Source organism: Colletes gigas, unplaced genomic scaffold (genome assembly GCF_013123115.1).
Source record: "Colletes gigas isolate AHSC1104 unplaced genomic scaffold, ASM1312311v1 Colletes_gigas_Sc00012, whole genome shotgun sequence".
Taxonomy (NCBI): domain Eukaryota; kingdom Metazoa; phylum Arthropoda; class Insecta; order Hymenoptera; family Colletidae; genus Colletes; species Colletes gigas.
Genome location: NW_025106641.1, coordinates 9,368,888 through 9,385,549, shown reverse-complemented (window position 1 = coordinate 9,385,549; position 16,662 = coordinate 9,368,888). Strand labels below are relative to the sequence as shown.

Below are 16,662 nucleotides of genomic sequence, written 5' to 3'. Positions count from 1 at the left end.
AAACCAGTCAATTGTATAGATTATTTTTACAAAGTTAAGCACACAGCTACCAGTGCATTAATCCAGTAAACGTATTTGTAGAACCGATTTCAATTTTTCGTCACAACTTTCCAACTACGGACAATACAAAAATGTAGTTAAAATAAACTTTGTTTAGTTTGATAAGAACTATCCAAATAACAAAAGAATAATACCATCTTTCATTTAAACAAATCTAAGAGGAGGAGAAAAGATTAGCACTTCCAAGCTACTTGACTTAAAAAAAAAGTAATAAAGTCGATATTTTCATTGGTTTCTAAGAAAATAACTTGCAACACTTTATTTGGATCATATAGTATATTGTCCATATTTATGGATCATAAACGTTTGGCTTTGGCTTATATATATACAGGGTGTGTACCTACAAGTGGATAATATTTTAAAAGAGGCTTCTACGTATTACAATAAGACAAAATTGCATTTTTTTATATTCATTCGGTGTCTCTTTAATACTTCTTCATACTGGAGAGTATGAATAGAGAGTAAATGAATACAGAATCATTCCCTGAAGACTGTCCACCTGTGGTTAAAACACCCTGATATGGGGATGGGCAGAAACTTTGCCCGCCAGAAATATTTCCGTTATTTTTAAACATAGAAATGATATTGTACACAAAAGATGTACGGCGCAAGAGGGGGGCATATGACGATAGCGTTAGTTTAATTCGAAACATAGAGGGAATCTCAAGGTCAATTTTTCTTTTTATTTAATGGAATCTCGTACTTTTTTATCTTCAATGTGATAACGGATATTTAGACAATTTCAACGATAGATGATCGTTCAAGATCACAGCAGGTCATAGAAGATGGTAGAGTCTGGGTTAGGTCTGGGTTATATGATAAGCGTTAATACAATGTCTCATATTTTCCTGTGTTGTCGGTCTGGTCTATGGCACGCGTGTAAACAGATAAATTATAAAAACAGTAAATAGTAAATTCCTTCATAATTTTTTAACTTCTTATCGTTCAGTATCGATACTAAACGTATCCAAACCATATTTATCTCTTTACTTTACTTAACAAATGAGAATACACGTTTAAAAACAATGGAAATATTTTAGGTGGACAAAGTTTCTGCCTGACATTTTGTATACGCGCGCGCGTATACTTATGTTAATAACATGTTCCATAACATGTTATTTTTGTACAATTCATGTTTTCAGAAATGTCGAAGGTGTTTCCTACAATTTCAAATACACCATATTTCGTTTTCTCCTAAATTCGAGAAATCTATAGCTTTTCAGTATAACAGTATTTAATAATTCTGTCCAATTCAATTTTTTTCTTTTTTCTTACAAAATAATATTTTTTTTTTAGATCCATCACCCTCGACAGGCGGGGATGAGAAAGTTAGTCTCGCAACCGAATCGACAGACGATGGTTTAGTCGCTGGTATAGTGATAGGCGTGGCGTCCTTAGGACTGTTATTCTTTGCATTAGGAGCAGTGTTAGGCTACAGGCATTATCTCCATCGTAACGTTACGAGTATGAATTTCGATAATCCTGTGTATAGGAAAACCACAGAAGATCAGTTCAGTTTGGAAAAGAACAGGTTTCCACTCCCCACTGCTACAGTTGGAGAAGAGGTAACTGCTCTATTCGCCGCATTATATATTTATCACTTATACAGTTATTTATAATGATCTATGAAATTTCAATGCTTCAATTTTTAATAGGCTCAGGAACCCTTAACGAGTCCTGGAACTAACGATTACGTTTAATACTCAATCTGTCAATGAATCGGGCTTAGCAGGCTATTGAAATAATATCGACCAAGTAAAAAAAAAATCATATAAAAAACGATGAAGCGCATCAACGTCGAGCGAGCCTGTCCAATAGTACATCTGCATTTGCCCGCCTGCCTGCCAACTCAGCTGTGATTATGTTTATGTTTTTTTTTCTTTTTTTTTTTTTTTTTTATACTGTGCCTATTTGTTTATAAATTTATGCATCTTGTCATTCAACTATATTATACATACGTGCAACATTTAGATTTGTTCCAAGACATAAAGGGAGAAATGTCTAGGTAAACTATAATTGTTGCCAAATAAGCGTTTAAACGTCAGTTTTCAAGTAGTTAAATAAGGTATCACAATTCCTACTTTATAATGTTCTATCTTCAGTTTACATGCGTAACATGTAATATAGTACTATTTATCATGTTAACGTGGGGTCACGTCGCATCTATGTTTAAAGTTATATATAAAGTTATATATACTATATAGAATATTTTTATCGATATGTAAGATCTTTAATTTGTTATTGTTGCAATATTTATTCTTTAAGGATATACTTCTTTAAATATAATTTTCAGTTAGTTACTTAAATACTGTTACATTATTAAAATCACATGTATATAACACACAAATCCAGAATATATCATAGAAATAATTTTTAAAAATCATTAGTAACACTATTGAATTGTCGAAGAATTTGCATACTTCTTTATGAATTTGCTACATTATTTATACATTTTAACGTGTATCATAAAATATTTTATAGTGCCAAAAGAATGTTCCAGAAATTTTTGAATTTACTGGTATTAATAACAATCAAATATTTTTTTCCTGAATCATTGTAAACTTTTTTTCTAATGTCGTGTAGATTTAAGAGTGCCGATACTTCAAATTCAAATCCAGTAATAGTTCAAAGAACGGCGTTTGAGCATGTAAATGTGTAACTCATTTTTGTACATGAAAGTAGATTTCTCCTTTTATGTCGCTAATGCGATTCAAGCAAGCAGAGTGCTTTTATCACGGTTGCAGAATCTTTTAATAGCTGCCTGTGTTTACACAGTCGGCTCATATCATAGTAAAATCACTTTTCTCACAGTTATTCTGTTGATGTTATAAATGTAATGAAATAGTTTGAAAACCAATTAGATGTAATAAGATCAGCTCAATGACACTAAGTGTGACTGTGTGTCTGTTAAAGTAAAACTGTTGTTTAGGTATTTCACTCACTAAAAAGAAGATCAGTGTATATGTATAGAACTATTGCCTCTGGCTTAAGAGTTTTACTTATTATGTACTTTATGATTACTGTATTAAATAATTAAATGTGAGACAGACGTTCTTCTAGATAAGATTATTAAGAAGTATAATAATATTAGGACGAGCTAAGAGTTGTGTATATTAACAAGTAGCAAAAATATACGTTTATAACTTTAATTTAGAAAATTTTCGAATTGTAAAATATTAAAATTGCTTATGAGGAAATCATTTTTCTTGCAAAAGAATGTATGATTTAGCAAATATTATCCAATGTTTATAAGAAAAATTTACGTGTATATCCTAATAAAATATTAAATATAATCCTATTAAAATGATTTAAAATTGTACTTACAAGTATTTTATTATTAGTTATATGCTCACTGCTGCTTTTATACAGATAATTTATGAAATCTACCTATTGACGAAGTTAATAATAAAAAATTTGCTACTTTTTAATAAGGCACATATTCTTATGTATGAGTGCAAGAAAGCAAAGTCCAAAATTAAAATATAGAGGCTCTGTGGTGATTTTAATCAAAAGATAGCAAGAGTGTGGTGAGTATCAGTTGCAATTAATTGTGTGAGTCACAAGGCATAACCTAGCCAATCTATTCGCCAAAATCGTGTCAAACATTATTTCTATGCAATAAATATTATCACTACACACGCATAATATAAATATATATTATATATATAATTTATTATAATGATTATTGTATAAATAAATATACAAAATAAATTACACTACCGTCATTATTATCATACCTATAAGAAGTGTAAGATGTATAATTTGTAAAAATTGTAATTTGGAAATATAGAATAGTGAATAATTTCTCTTCCGAGTTATGAATCATACTGGGTGTACAAACACAGGAGTGCAAGGGTGACAAAATTAAATGCCATTTTGGGCAACGAAAAAAGAGATAGATGCAAGCTTTTTAAATACGATGGATCAACGACGCTTGGGTATAGACGTAATGGACGTTTAACTGAATCGTCGTAACGTCTGCAATTTAATCGTAACAAAATTAAAAGCGCATGTTATATGCAAAAAATCAAATGGTTTCAAACATTTCACCGACGCAAACGATGAGATCCTATCTTGGATCCGACTTGTTCGGACCAAATTAGATTTGTCGTTGCATTCTAGAAGAGGAAATTGAGAGGCATTAAATTTGACTTTACATTACAGTCCATCCAATACGTAACCAAGAGTTACCAATTCATGGTTCTTTTACTTTAAAACGCTTGCTTCGGCCCCCTCTTTTATCACCCAAATTTATGGCATTTAGTTTTCAACATCCTGTATAGCTTTGAAGTTTCGAACATTTTCTTCGATAGTTTCGATCAAAGAGTTTCATGTATCGTGAACAACCAGTAGAGAAATGATATCTCACGAAGTAGCATACAAAGTAAAATTTCGTTTTTGTTTTATGGCTAGTTAGTGGTCATCGTCGTCTGATCACCATAATCAGACCCGAATTTAAGTAAGTATGTATGCATGTCTCTCCGTTTGGTTTTCGTCGCTACTAAATTGCGCAACGGATAGTGGCCTAATCCAAACTATTTCAAATAATCTTAAACAATGTGAATAGTGGTCATAACTGTTTCAAACAATTATTTTCGACAACTTTTCAACCTCTACTTTAAATGATTATAATTACGAAACAAAGGCTCGAACGCAATTTCTTTATTCTTAATTTTCGTCTTATTTTAGTGTTTAGTTATAAAACTTTTATTTAGAGTTATTTAAAACTGATAATCTGTTTCAACAGAACTTCTTTATTACAAACAGGGAACCATAAAAGTACCCTTTTTCACTCGATTTTAACATTATTCTGAAATGATTTGCAAATGCGCGTATTTGAAAAGGCGGCAATACTCGCATGGATCAAAATACCGGCCAGAAAAAGGCGGTAAATCCAGTAACGTTAGATTAGATAAAAGTAAACAGAAGACCTAATGTGGAAAGGTCTGAAAAAAACATAAAAATTTGTTGAACATCATTGGTATTAATAAAATTACCATGAGTAATATGACCAATATTCCTTCTTGCATAAAAATTGTAAGTATTTTACAGACGAACGCAGTTTTGCAGGACTTAATTCCAAAAAAAGGTTAATTTTTTTAGCCACCAACAAATACAACACAAAGCACGATAAACGCAACGTTTGCACAAAAAATTGACATAAAAGAAACGTTAACGTTTAATAATAATTTAATATCATTAGCGAATAAAGTATTTGGAGAAGGAAAATGGAATCATACTGTAACTAATCAGACAATTGGTATAGATTCTTGTATTTTCTGTATTGTTCATTTAACTTTCTTATTTGGAGTATCTTATTTTTTTATCTTGAATAATTAAACTGATTTTAGATTTTGTTGAAGCTTTTATGGGTAAATATGTTTGTGGGTGTGTAACGTTTGTTAAGATTCAATTACAAGATGGAACATTTCATGAAGATATAGGATATTGTTATGCGGAGGGAAATACAAAAGGATTATCAATACATTTTGCCAGAATTGTATGTTCATTGTTTCAATGTTTCATATCTCCGTATGGGCATAAAAATGATTCTTTTACTTTTGTGTTTAGGGTTCTCTTACAGATGCTTATAAAAAAGTATTATCATGTTTTGGCAAAACAATAGAAACTGAAATTGAAGAATTGATAAAAATACCATCTAATTCAAAGACACATAATATTTTGAAAGATAATTTGCAATGTTCTCTACGTGATATGCCTAAACCATGTGCTCAATCAACTCCGCTATTAAGTCATAAATATAACGAAGAAATAGATATTCCAGGTTCTTGCAAAATATTTGATTGCTAAGATTTTAGCCAAATTTTTTATGTTAGATATTTTTTAGAAAACATATTGTGTCCTGAAATCCTCTGTGATAAGAAAAAAGAATTGAATACAAAAATTGAGGAAAATGGTAGCTGCATGCTTTCAAAAGACTTGGATGACAAAAAAGAATCGTTGAAGTCTAATGGCAGAAGTATTCAGAAAGTACAAAATAATGTTCAAAACAAGGAAGATCAGAAGAAAGGTATATGACATAAAAGAGCATTAATGTAAATGCTAATGTTAAACTAAATTGTAAACAATTTTAGTGTTAACTGAAGAAGAACATTCGCGACTGGAGCGAAAAAGGAAACAGATGGAGAAGAAAGAAGAGTTTAAAAGACTCATGAAAATGAAAGAACAGCAAAAGATTAATGAACCTAAAAAATTTAATATTAAATATTAATCTATAAAAAAAAGAAAAGTACATTTTATACATTTATAGAATTTAAGTTATGATTATAAATATATTTTAATGTTAAATCATTGTTTAAGATCATAGTCGTATTAATTAAGTAAATTTTTTTAAATAGTTTGTACTAATGTACATCTAATTTAGACAGAAATATGTAACTTTCTGTATCAAGTCGAGCACGTGCGAAATGTTTACTATAGATTGAGGTTAGGAACTCCATGAAATAGGGGGAGAATGTTTCGAACGTGAATATTTTATCCAAATGTAAAATATTTAATTTTGATAATTATACATTTATTTGTTATAAAATAACAATATAAATAAGCAAGTTTAATAATAATTTTGTAGTATCGAAAAAATGGATGATATGGATAAGTATTTTAAAAGTTATGAAGAACTGGATGTAAGTAAATATTTACTATTATTTTTTTTATATAAATTAATTATATATAAAATTACTTAACTATTCATAACGGCTTTTATAGGTTCATCAATTAATGTTAAGTGATAAGGTTCGAACTCTTGCGTACAAAAATGCTATATTGAATTCCAAACACATGTTTGACAAAAAAATTGTTATGGATGTTGGTGCTGGAACAGGTATGATTTTATAATTTACACAAATTAGTAAAATTAAGTGGAAATAAGATTAAAGGTACCGTTTATTTGTAGGAATATTATCAATTTTCTGTGCACAAGCAGGCGCAGAAAAAGTTTATGCGATAGAAGCAAGCGATTTAGTGAATCTTACGGAAAAAGTTCTGGTGGAAAATAAACTAAATCACAAGATTACAGTGATACACAGTAAAGTGGAGGATATCGATCCAAATAACTTCGAGAAAGTTGATATAATAGTATCAGAGTGGATGGGTTTTTATCTAGTGCACGAAGGAATGTTAGACAGCGTTCTTTTTGCGAGAGATAATTTTTTGAAGGAGAGTGGCATACTGTTCCCAGCTATTGCTAAATTATATGCATCGCCGTGTCAATTACCGTCTATGTATAACTTTTGGGATGATGTTTACGGAGTCACTATGAAGTAATGACATTATATTATAGTAATTTTTAAATTTCGTTTCACTGTAACGTTTAATATCTTTATATTTTCTGTGTTATAGATGTATTGGAGAGGAATACAGAAAAATAAAATCAATGAAACCGGAGGTATTACTTGTAGATAAAAAGAACCTTTTGGGAGAAAATAAATTATTGGCATGGTTAGATTTACAATGTATTAATGTCGAAGAATTAAGTCGTCTTGGAGGAGAAGAATATATTTCTGTCTGTAATAAAAATGGGCAGTATCAAGGAATTTGTATTTGGTTCACTGTTGAGTTTCCAGATGGATCAGAATTATCCACAAGCCCCTTTGACGAACCCACACATTGGAAACAGACTGTTATTGTTTTACCCATAGACACGGAAATAGAAGAAGGTGAACCTGTTGCATTTAAATTAGAATTGAAAAGAAACTCTTCTAAATCTAGACAATATAATATGGAATTAGTATGGTTGGATGCATTAGAAGTTGAACATGAGGTCCCTTGTCATTGTTATATGACAAAGTGTATTGTTACAAAAGCGTACATGGAAGGGATAAACTAAAAATGATCCTATAAATAAGTGATGTTATATTAAGACGATTCCTAATATGTATTTTTTTATTTCGAGGAATGTGTTTATTTAATAAAGTCAAAAATGTGTAAAACATTCCTAATGTGTATATCAATAAAAAATCAAAATTATAATACATATTTTTTATTTACGTTCCCCTTTACCTTTCCCATTAATTTCCTAATTTTCATATATTCGAAAATACCTTATAACTAGTCTAAATATTATTCTCCTTAACTATTCTCTTAACCATTTCTCTATACATTATTTAATGTAATTGATAAGTTATAAACGATTACTGGAAGCGATAGGTGTTTCAATATTCCGCTAAAAAGTGCAAAAGTATAGTATCGCCATCTAATATCAGGGATTCGTACTGCTAAAATCGTGCCAGGATCACAGAATGTTAGAGGAGGTATCCGGAGTACAGGTTCCCCCACTCCTGCTACTCCTGATATACATTACCTTAATTATTCGCTAATTACTCCTTTCCTGGGAATAAAATATGAACTTTTAGAATTGAAGAATATAGTATAGACCCTTGGCTATATTCAAGGATACTTTTTATAACCATTCCGCCAGTAATTAAGACGTTATTAACAGTTCATTAGAAACAGTGTGCCGACTTCCGATATTGATTAATAACGTCTTAATTACTGGCGAAATGGTTATAAAAAGTATCCTTGGATGTAGCCAAGGGTCTATACTATATTCTTCAATTCTAAAAGTTCATATTTTATTCCCAGGAAAGGAGTAATTAGCGAATAATTAAGATAATGTGTATCAGGAGTAGCAGGAGTGGGGGAACCTGTACTCCGGATACCTCCTCTAACATTCTGTGATCCTGGCACGATTTTAGTAGTACGAATCCCTGATATTAGATGGCGATACTATACTTTTGCACTTTTTAGCGTAAATATAGAAATAACTATCGCTTCCAGTAATCGTTTATAATTAATTAATTGAGAAAATGTACAGAGAAATGATCGAAGAACTTGATAAAATATTAACCAGATTCGAATAATATTTGCACCAGTTATAAGGTATTTCAGAATTGATGGAAATTAGGAAATTAATTGAAAATGTAGGGTGGAACGTAAATAAAAAATATGTATTATAATTTGAATTTTTTATTGATATACACACAAGGAGTGTTTTACACATTTCTGACTCTATTAAATAAAAACGTGCCTCAAAATCTTGATAGCACGTTTTATAAATAAATGTAATTGACGAGTAATATGTTTTTATGGTCCTTTTATGATTGAAAATATTTGTTTTTAGGGCTCGAAGAGATTTTTCAATTTCTTGTAACACTGGTTGCGTAATTATTTATTTATTTATTACGCTGTAACCTCCTACGGGTTTATTAGTAACGGATTTGTAGTTACAATACCTATGCCGAACACGTGTGTTGTGTGGTGTTTTCAAAACGATACGTGTTCGTAGATTTTAATATTCTAAATACATCGAAGAAAATCAGTTTTTATCGTTGAAGTTACAATGCCTGTAATAAATAGAGTAGTGTAAGTATTTGCAATTTGTATACAGTTATGATAGTTTTTGGTTATGCTTGAAATGTGTATGCATGTTTATGTATGCACTTGTTATAAACAGTCCAATGAAACATATTTTGTATATATTTTTTCGATCGTTTTTTGCGTAATTATTAAGTACTTCTCGTACAATAGATGTTAAAAGGCAGGATCTATAGGTCAATATTATATTTTTGTCCTACGATCTACACAGCGAAACAATTATATATATCTGCTACTTCGTTCTTGAAATTGAAATGTTCTTTGGAAGTTTCTGTTTGTAAGTGTGAAAGTTTCTTTTCGCAGGAAGCCTACCACTCATAGAGGTAAACGGGCTATTTTAAAAAAGGAGCCGAAATTAATAGAGGATGCCAAACAGACTTTGTGTTTCAAAGGGAAGAACACATCTCAAATTGTAGTAGATTTCATGAAAGATTTGGTAATTTTTTTTTCTACAAATCATTAACTATAAATTATGTTTTGACGATAATATTTAACAATAAGATTTATGTTTCTTTTTTTGCAGTATAATTTTAAAAAACCTGACGCAATATTAATGCAGAAAAAAAACGATATATTGCCGTTCGAAGATATAACGTTTGTCGAAAAATTTTCTTCTAAATATAATGCATCTCTTTTTATGATAGCTTTACATAATAAAAAGCGACCTCATAATTTTGTAATGGGAAGAATGTACGAACATACATTGTTAGATATGATTGAATTTGGTGTAGAAAATTACAGAGGTCTAAAGAGTTTTAAAGTTCCACAAATTTCTGAAGGGATAAAACCTCTGCTGGTTTTTAACGGTGAACTTTTTGAAAACAATTCTGAGCTTGTTAGAATTAAGAATTTATTCGTGGATATGTTTCAAAGGGAAGTGGTCGAAAACATTAGGCTACAAGGTCTTGAGCATGTTTTGAGTTTCACTGCTGTTGAAAATAAAATACTTTTACGTAGTTATAGGTGAGTCGATTTTCTGATAAACTCGCTAGTATTCTTACGTTTAACGATTATTTACTTAGTGGAAATGTGCTTCAGGATACTTTTGAAAAAGTCTAACTGTAGGACACCCAGAATAGAACTGGAAGAAATAGGTCCAAGAGCAGATTTATTATGTAGGCGCACAAAGCTTGCTTCCGAAGATCTCTTTAAACGAGCGTGTAAAAAACCAAAAGAGCTCAAGGTATACTTTTTTTTTATTATAGAAGATAATATGATGATTTATTAATTTAATTTAATTTAATCTGTTTATTTAATATCAATTATAGGTAAAAAAGAAGAAGAATGTTTCCAAGGATAATTTTGGAGCTACCTTTGGACGTATACATATTGGAGCACAAAATATTAATAGTATTCAAACAAGAAAGATGAAAGGTTTGAAAAAGTCAATGGCAGAAAAGAAGACTGGTATTAAAAGGAAAAATGTTGACAAGAATAATGATAGCAGTTCAGACAAAATAAGACATGTTGCTGATTCAACCGATTAATTAAAATAAGTGTGAAATTAAATGTAAATATAATTATTTCTTTTATCACATTAATCTATGATATAAAATGTTTTTAAATACTTCGATTCAATATTTCTTGATACTCCAAGAAGTTTCTGTTTTGTAATCCTAAAAATAAAATTGAAGTCGTAATTAATTGTTTCGTAATGTGCATAATTTCAAAGTCACATTATCAAAGTATATTTGTACCTTTATGATTACCCCAAACGTAGACAGATTTGATCGTATTTCGTCGCACGCGGTAAGTAAAATTTTATCTTTCACATCTTGTTCAATAACTCTGTTTCGAACTGTTCTTCTGAATTGTACCAAATGTTCAATGAGGCTATTTATTTTACATTCATTTGATTCTTCAGAGTACGAAATGCCAAGCATTGAAAATATTGTTGATATATAATTTGCTACCGCGATTACAGGAGGTATACATCTAGTCGTAAGAGAACCCTATATTTATACACAAATATATTAGGAAAAAAATATTAATCAATAGTTGTACATGGGTATGTTTATACTTACATGGGGATCGTCGTGTAGCATTTTATTTCCTGTATCAATTAAATTCAAAATTGATTTTATTACCTGTGCGGTATTAAAATTATTTTCTAGAGCTGTGTTAACGCTATTCTTCGTTTCCTCTAAACACTAAAACAAAAATTTGATTTATGGATGCAAATATGCGCGCGCGCATACATACAAAAAATAAAATACGATAAAGCAACTGACCCGAAATAATGTAGCTTCATCTATATTGCCAAAACTACATCGTCCGGTAACATAATTATCACAATCATTAATGAAATGTTCAACTTTATTTAGTATATTTATCGGATTATGCATTATGTTATCGGAATATTTAATTCCTGAAAATCACATAATAAAGCAGTTTATCGTATTTGCGTAGAATTTAAGCTGGTCATACATTATTTTAGATGTCATTTATAACTTATACCATTTCTAAAATTGGAAAGTAAACAAAGCATCCTGAACTGATTCGCTGTATACTTCTTAAGAAATTCTCTTATACTAATTGTATTGTTCAGACTCTTTGACATTTTTTCATCTTCTAAGTACAGATGCCCACAATGTAGCCAATAGTTCACCCATTGATCTACTTCATGGTAAGAGCACGATTGGGCTTCTTCATTTTCATGATGCGGGAAAGCAAGATCTATACCACCGCTATGAATATCCACAGAATTCCCAAAAACTGTACTAATTGGAATAAATATAATATATTTATTTGTATTAAAATCAATTTAATATTGTTTTTAGTAGTTCCATAAAAATAAGATTTTGATCGTTTCAAGATGCACATACCTTGCAATTGTGCTACATTCTATATGCCATCCTGGCCTTCCATTCCCCCATGGAGATTCCCAAAATGGTTCATCTTTTTTAGCTGCTTTCCATAAACTAAAGTCCAATGCAGACTTTTTATAAGGATGACTATCATCAGATACTGGCATAGAGAACTTGCCATACATGTTGCATTTGCTTGTATCAAAATATACAGACCCTACAAATAGGAAATAATCATTCGTAAAATTATGGTAAAGAACGATTATTAAATCATTATTTTTTATATTGAATTTCATTACCATCTTGCATAACATAAGCATTGCCTTTATCTACAATGTCACTGACAAATTGAATAATTTTTGGTATAAAATTGGTAACTTTACAATATAAATGGGGTTTAACAACATTTAACATTTTCATATCTTCGATGAATTCATTTTCGTAATGTTGCGCTAGATCTATGTAATTCTGTTTGGTTTTCTTTGATCGTTTTATTATCTTGTCATCTATATCTGTTATGCACATGGCCATTATAACGTTTATATTAAAGCGATCCGATAATATTCTTCTAATGATGTCAGACTTCACATAAGTCCTGTATAATAATAAATAAAATAAAGGAAGGTATTTTCACGTTGCTATGAATGACAATTTTATTATTGGGATTAATTTTAAGCAATGAAAAACATTCTTACGCTGCATGACCAATGTGTGCAGAATCATAAACTGTTGGACCGCAAACGTACCAAGTCAAAATATTTTTATTTTTTATAATTAACGGTACATTACACTTTGTTAGAGGATTATATATTGTAATATTTGTTTCGTGACCGATAGGTTTTAACCACTGTATCGGTTTCTTTTGTTCAACCTCGACATGTACGAAACGATGATACATTTTACGTAATTTGAATCTCAGATTTTTCACGGATATATTCATTCTGATATCTTTAATTGTTTAATGTACATAGATATTTATCCATTTATTTCTTTGATTACATTTAATCATTTTAGTGTTTGCCCCAACTTCTCTTTATATTTATACCACCACAAACGAGGTATACATGTGATCTTACACCTTATGAACTTTCATGGCAAGTTTCTTCCGGGTGCCGGTCTGCCATCTTGTAACATTGACTTAAATAGCAACAAAAGACAATATAAACGAGAAACATATATATACATAAAGTCTTCTCTAAAACATACATAATGCTCAGATGGAAACTTTTAACAATGTAATTTTGTAGTTTTACTATACATTGTTTTTGAATAATTAATGACGTTTAAATAGGAACATGCATGAAACGGAATCTTTTATTTACACTATCTAACCTGAATTTGAAAACCACATTTGAATATTGTAGCAATATATAATTTTGTAATTTATTATATAAATGAACAATGTCAGATACAGTTGACAGAGAAGATATGAAAGTTGAACCTGTAGATTTTTCTGAAACAGATATTTGTAAGAGTTGTAATTGTCCCAGTGATCCCTACAATAAACCAGCCTTACGCTGTAACGGATGTTCAAGAAAAATTCATATAGAATGCTTAAAACGTGGAAGCGTCCCGGTATCTTTTGTGGGAGATGTATTCTTCGAATTGAACTGCCATCATTGCAGTCCTTTCGGCAAAGAAACAGTGGCCCGTAACAGAATGCCTTGGCTTAATGTAATTGTATTGACTCTGTATAATTTACGCGAGAAATCAAGCGGTATCAGTAAAAGAGGATACTTTCATTGGAAATCTGATATTAGCACTTTTGTCGATCGAAATTGGGATTGCTTGTTTAAAAAATCTGTGTAAGTTACTATACATGTTGATAAAATAAGTTCGTCAAGAATTATATATAATTATCATTAACATTACTTCTCTTTGTTTTCAGTAAAAAGAAAAAGAACTGGATCGGAACTATATCTGGAACCCTTTCTCATTATAGCGGAATTTTTTTTAAATCAGGAACAGCAGAATTAGGAGAGTCTGGTTGGTGGAGATTGATAGATAACGATCCACCCGAGGTCCTTATCGCTAAAAGTAATAATAATATTTATAAAACTTTTTTATACGATCCTTATAAAAGATGTAATTCCGATCGCATCTTTTGCCTTCAGACGAAAAGATGATATTGGACCGTAAAAAACAAGTCGGTAACCAAGTGAAATCGACTAGCAGATTGCACCATAGTCCGACTCCGTCGGAATCAAGTATTTCAGTCGGAGATGATAGCATCTGTGGGAATGAATTGATAAAAAGTCAAGGGTGTTCTGCATATTCACAAGCCTATGTACAACCTAATAAAACGTTGTTAGATTTCTTACTTGAGGAGGATGAATTAAGTAGTATGTACATGAACAATGAATAGAAATGTAGGAAGTTGGCAAATTAAAAAGGTATTCTTTAATTTTAGATATGGAAATCGAGGATGATACAATTCTTAATGAGCAAAGTGACACTCCATCCTTATCTGATTTAATAAGGGATTGTCAGTATCAAACTAACAACTTCCATTTTTCTCAGTTACTCGATGACTTTACATCTGATTGGACATCCAATACAGATGCTGCATCCGAAGCTATTACTAATATTAATTCAGATCAGATAAAGGAAGAAGAAGATGAAGAAGAAGACGATGACGACGAAGAAGACCAATACGAAGAAGACAGTAGCGATAGTCTAAGTTCTGTTCAGGAACAACCGCCTAGTTCTTTATTTAATGTGACGAAACGGCGTCCATGGCCCTGGCAAAGAAATAACATTGTTGGTAAATATATTTGTTTTACGCGTTTATTACACAATTTATGCTTGTACTACAATCTTCAAAAATTCTGTTTTACAGAAGAGAAGGTTCCACGTATGACGCATCAGGAGGAAGCATATTTATTGCAACAAGTTAACAAATCCGCTTTGAATTCAGCTCCTCCGGAAATTAGACGATTTTATCGAAAATTAACTGTACGAAAACTGAAACGAGAATACGGTTTACCTGTACTGGATATTGATCATTTTGGATTTAAAACAGAAATACCCGATAGGCCCTTGAAAGAATTTGGGAGGGTGTTGGACAGATTTTTTGGCGACGATTTAAGTTCGTTTGAACAAAGATTGCAGGGATATAATGAACCTACGTCCGTACATAGCCCGTATACAAATAGACTTTTGAAGCCGTTTATAAGAAGAGATACTTCATGCCGTCCATTGTGGTTAAGAGTAATGGATGAACTTCTCATCAAAGCCAATAAATTAAATCCAAAATGGATATCACCGCCAATAGCACCAATCGATTATTCCTATATCAGGCCACAACACATTCCCGCGATTAACAGTCTATGTAGCCAATTTTTCTGGCCTGGCATTGATTGTAAGTAAACATGGCAATTACGTAACAATTCTATTCTGCATTATATTCGTCAGTTATTTTTGCGTCTTAATTAATGTACACGAACGTAAATAGCACGTATAAGTTTGCATTTAGAAAAAAAAATAATGACGTTGTGTTTCTTTCAGTAACAGAATGTTTACAGTATCCCGATTTCAGCTGTGTCGTTCTGTACAAAAAATTAGTCGTAGGATTTGCAATTTTAGTTCCTGACGTCGGTTACAACGAAGCGTACATATCATTCTTTTTAACTCGCCCCGAGTGGCGTAAATCTGGCATAGGAACATTTATGCTTTATCACCTAATTCAAACGTGCATGGGCAAAGACGTTACGTTGCACGTTTCGGCCACCAATCCCGCATTAATTTTGTACCAGAAGTTCGGTTTTAAAGTAGAGGAATTCGTTCAAGACTTCTACGACAAATATATGCCTCCGAATTCACGGGAGTGCAGGCACGCATTATTTTTACGATTGAGCAGATGAACTCGAATCAACTTCGAGTACTATTGTTTATTACGTACACGTGAAATATATGTGATATTAATTAGAAATGGAATTAACTTTCATCACCTTTCTATAATAATACGTTTCTACGAAATTAATTTCATTACAATTGCCAAGATAAAAAAGAAAAGAGAAGAAGTACCGTTTATCGATGTGAAAGAAGGTATTGAAAATACGCAACTTCTCCTTTAGTAATGATAAGATGTAATCATTAGCCCGCAAAATATATTTTATATCTCAACATTTAATTACTTCACGCTTTTCAGCATCTTCAAATTGCTCAGTCACAGTGTACACATATATGCATGCGCAGAATTCTTAATGCCTACAATATATGTTCACCCAGTATATATCAATACAACATTCGGCTATGTTCAGGTTGTAACAAAAACAATACTTCTGTTCCTTTCTTCTACGTTCCAGCAATGTTTATTCAAAATTATCATTCTTTAATATCAAAATATTAATCTGTCCCATAAGTATAATTTTAACGTAATATTCCTTTATGGTGTATCGAT

The 16,662-nt window shown here is 31.0% G+C and overlaps 5 protein-coding genes across 7 annotated transcripts in view; 4 read left to right on the top strand and 1 right to left on the bottom strand.

The window, feature by feature from the left end:
* The window catches only part of LOC122399004 (very low-density lipoprotein receptor-like), a 46,456-nt gene extending 44,640 nt beyond the window's left edge, over positions 1–1,816 (top strand). For both annotated transcript variants that reach the window (XM_043399298.1, XM_043399299.1), the window contains exons 12-13: positions 1,357–1,625; positions 1,716–1,816. In XM_043399298.1, coding sequence (XP_043255233.1) covers positions 1,357–1,625; positions 1,716–1,760 — 314 coding nt within the window. In that variant the 3' untranslated portion in view covers positions 1,761–1,816. The remainder of the gene's footprint in view (positions 1–1,356; positions 1,626–1,715) is intronic.
* Positions 1,817–1,961: 145 nt separating this feature from the next.
* Positions 1,962–10,940, top strand: LOC122399010 (ribosome production factor 2 homolog). 2 transcript variants are annotated; one of them, XM_043399305.1, is made up of 6 exons: positions 8,835–8,958; positions 9,200–9,441; positions 9,757–9,889; positions 9,977–10,416; positions 10,492–10,636; positions 10,722–10,940. In XM_043399305.1, exons 2-6 carry the CDS (start codon positions 9,419–9,421, stop codon positions 10,938–10,940), a joined length of 960 nt encoding a protein of 319 aa, XP_043255240.1. In that variant the 5' UTR covers positions 8,835–8,958; positions 9,200–9,418. The 2 variants fall into 2 exon arrangements, with proteins under 2 accessions (XP_043255241.1, XP_043255240.1); XM_043399306.1 differs by lacking the exons at positions 8,835–8,958; positions 9,200–9,441 and adding an exon at positions 1,962–2,774.
* LOC122399009 (probable protein arginine N-methyltransferase 6.1) lies at positions 6,520–7,966 on the top strand. Its single transcript, XM_043399304.1, has 5 exons — positions 6,520–6,565; positions 6,650–6,704; positions 6,787–6,901; positions 6,974–7,340; positions 7,420–7,966. The coding sequence occupies exons 2-5, from the start codon at positions 6,660–6,662 to the stop codon at positions 7,904–7,906; spliced, it is 1,014 nt and encodes a 337-aa protein (XP_043255239.1). The 5' UTR covers positions 6,520–6,565; positions 6,650–6,659; the 3' UTR covers positions 7,907–7,966.
* LOC122399006 (probable cysteine--tRNA ligase, mitochondrial) lies at positions 10,932–13,204 on the bottom strand. Its single transcript, XM_043399301.1, has 8 exons — positions 12,956–13,204; positions 12,560–12,855; positions 12,279–12,477; positions 11,911–12,173; positions 11,685–11,821; positions 11,478–11,603; positions 11,151–11,405; positions 10,932–11,069 (listed from the first exon to the last, which is right to left on the bottom strand). The coding sequence occupies exons 1-8, from the start codon at positions 13,198–13,200 to the stop codon at positions 11,028–11,030; spliced, it is 1,563 nt and encodes a 520-aa protein (XP_043255236.1). The 5' UTR covers positions 13,201–13,204; the 3' UTR covers positions 10,932–11,027.
* Positions 13,205–13,602: 398 nt separating this feature from the next.
* On the top strand, positions 13,603–15,905 carry LOC122399005 (cysteine-rich protein 2-binding protein). The gene is made up of 4 exons (XM_043399300.1): positions 13,603–14,065; positions 14,149–14,297; positions 14,375–14,602; positions 14,671–15,905. The coding sequence occupies exons 1-4, from the start codon at positions 13,662–13,664 to the stop codon at positions 15,627–15,629; spliced, it is 1,740 nt and encodes a 579-aa protein (XP_043255235.1). The 5' UTR covers positions 13,603–13,661; the 3' UTR covers positions 15,630–15,905.
* Positions 15,906–16,662: the final 757 nt, after the last annotated feature.